The sequence below is a fragment of the Salvia hispanica genome, chromosome 6 (assembly GCF_029641045.1).
Source record: "Salvia hispanica isolate PSC_SH4W2 chromosome 6, Shi_PSC_v1, whole genome shotgun sequence".
Lineage (NCBI taxonomy): Eukaryota > Viridiplantae > Streptophyta > Magnoliopsida > Lamiales > Lamiaceae > Salvia > Salvia hispanica.
This window is the reverse complement of record NC_142697.1, coordinates 2,239,206-2,241,780: the sequence shown is the minus strand read 5'-3', so window position 1 is coordinate 2,241,780 and position 2,575 is coordinate 2,239,206. Positions and strand designations below refer to the sequence as shown.

At 35.1% G+C, this 2,575-nt stretch overlaps 1 protein-coding gene across 1 annotated transcript; it reads right to left on the bottom strand.

The window, feature by feature from the left end:
- Nucleotides 1-416: 416 nt before the first annotated feature.
- Nucleotides 417-1,897, bottom strand: LOC148923026 (epi-neemfruitin B 7-O-acetyltransferse L7AT-like). The gene has a single exon (XM_089060657.1). The coding sequence runs from the start codon at nucleotides 1,872-1,874 to the stop codon at nucleotides 576-578; it is 1,299 nt and encodes a 432-aa protein (XP_088916783.1). The 5' UTR covers nucleotides 1,875-1,897; the 3' UTR covers nucleotides 417-575.
- Nucleotides 1,898-2,575: the final 678 nt, after the last annotated feature.

The window sequence follows — 2,575 nt, the reverse complement described above, 5'->3', positions numbered from 1 at the left end:
AATAGATAATTGATAAACTTTTAGATTTTGTACTCCTATAATGTTTCTCATGCGGGTTTTCAGGCCATTGATAAACTCTTAGTGTTGTTTTGGTGCTACATGAATCTAAATTGATATTGACGTGACATATATAATCTCAAGTAGCATTGAATAAAATTTTCTTAACATATTAGCTTGGTTCTACAACAAAAATTAGCTTGGTTCTACAACAAAAGTGAAGAAACTATTAGTTATCTTCAATTGTCAAGAAATTAGCCGCATTCAACGTAAAATGTTTGAATAATATACAAAGTATAACAAAATATATCGGGGAAGATATTGATGATACTAGCAATAATTGTTTCTTTAAATTATGTTGGCATGGTTTTATTTTATTTTATTTTGCTTACTTTATCTAACAAACAAAGAAAATAAAATTTGGATCAAAGAAAAATAATTTTTATTACAATCTCATATGTCAAATCAAGTAAGACTTATTAGTTCAAATCTCACTTAGGGTTATAGTATACTATTATTTTTCCTTATTGAACTTACAATGTTACAACCTAACTTATTCATGGTATGGTAAAAACGTTTCAAATAACACTAGGGTTAAAACGAGCATATTTTCGAATATGATCATTTTTCTCAAACCCTGCAATATATTTTTCATTAAGAATCGACCAAGCCTCTATTCCTCCGCAATTGGAATCCAATAAGATGACAAAATTACCTCCAACCATAGTTTCAGATTCATAGAATTGCGGAATGTAGCCTGACATCCACACAGGTTTCCCCCACCCAAAATCAACCTCGGAAAGACCAATATTTGCCCAACTGGTAAAAGCAAGCCAAGTACCTTCTTGAGGCATCTCATTCCTAAGCGCCTCCAAAAGATCATACACACCATCGCTCCCCAATCGGCTCACAAACTCACCATCTATTTTTTCTATCCCTTTTTTCACCTCCCTCACCAGCTCTGTCAACTCCTTTTCCTCAGGGTTTCTCCACAAGCTCACTGCCGGCCACACTAAATTACCAAAACTATCATCTGGAAATGGGGGCGTCACCCTTCTCCGAAGGTTGACCCCTTGAGTCATTACCACAGGTTTCACATCTTTCTCGGCGGCCACCGCCTCCAAGAAGCATTTTAACATCACAGCGGTCACCACATTCACTCGCGACACCGTGGAGCTAGGGCTAGAGCTACTCATTTGGGCCTTGAGAATGGATAAGGCAGAAGCATCAAAAACGTACCTTCTCCACACAAAATTCCCGGCGCTCAAGTACTTTCTTAGCAAGTTCATTGGTAATAAGTTGTTTGGCAGTGAGGGCTTATGTGGAAAGGAAGATTGAGCTATACAATTCAAGGGAGCAAACCCTAATCCCTGTGCATTGGCTGCCCAACGTTGGAGAAATGTCGAGGCTGAACCCATGTCTGCAATTATATGATTAAACTTGATACACAAGGCTATGCTACCGCAGTCGAAACAGTTCAACTGAATCAACATTATACTATCACCCGGACCTGGCAATTTCTCCTCTCTAGGAAAGAACTTTTTCGTCAATTCAACATTAGGGTTTTGTAGAAAATCGCTCAATCGAGCCTTCACTTTGGCGACGAAGAATGGAAGGCCTTGGTCGTTGCAGTCTGCAGAGAGAGCATCTCTGATAATTCCGGCAAAGGGATAGAAGGTGACCAGAGTTTGAGATAGTGACTCCTTTAGATGTTGTATTTTGTCACTCATGTCGTTTCCCAAGTAGTATAAAGCTACGGGTACGTATGAAGCAACCGAAGCCTGATCTAGCAAAGAAATGTTGTAAACTCTAAGGTGAGGAGGTGTTGGTGAAGCGGGTTTTATTTTCTCCACTGAAATAATATTGCTAATTTCCATTCTGATTTTCTTTTTTCTTGTACTATTTTTGGTTACTGATTAGCTTGATTTTTAATTTTCCTTTTATAGTAAGTTTAGAGCTAAGTAAGTTTTGATAGCTCTAGGAATAGGGAAATTAATTTTTTGGGATATCATAAATTAGTTAGGGCTACTTAATACTTTATTGGCTTGATTTTTAATTTTCCTTTTATAATATGTTTTTGTAAACTCTAGGAGTAGGGAAATTAATTTTTTGGGATATCATAAATTGCTACTGAAGATTAGTTAGGGCTACTTAATATTTCCTCTGTTCCATGTTAATAGAGTCATTTTTCTATTTTGGAAAATTCTAAGTTAATTTAGTCATTTTTATTCTTCGCAAAAAGTAATTATCCCTTTTACTTTATTCTCTCTCCATCTCTCTTATTTTTTTCACCATCAATTTAACACACTATTTTTAAACTCCATGCCGAAAAGAAATGCCTCTATTAACAAGTTACAAATGGAGTACTTTATTGTCCTAGTATATGTTCTTCACTATTGCATACAAATATTTGCATAAAGAATAGAATAATTAATCAACAATTTATTATTGCGTTTTACATGAGATATTAATGACAAGATAAGGATGCCCACGTTCATTATATCGATATCATGTATAGAATTTTTGATAAAATATTAATATGGATGGTGATTAAAATGATAAGGTTTAATTTTTGATA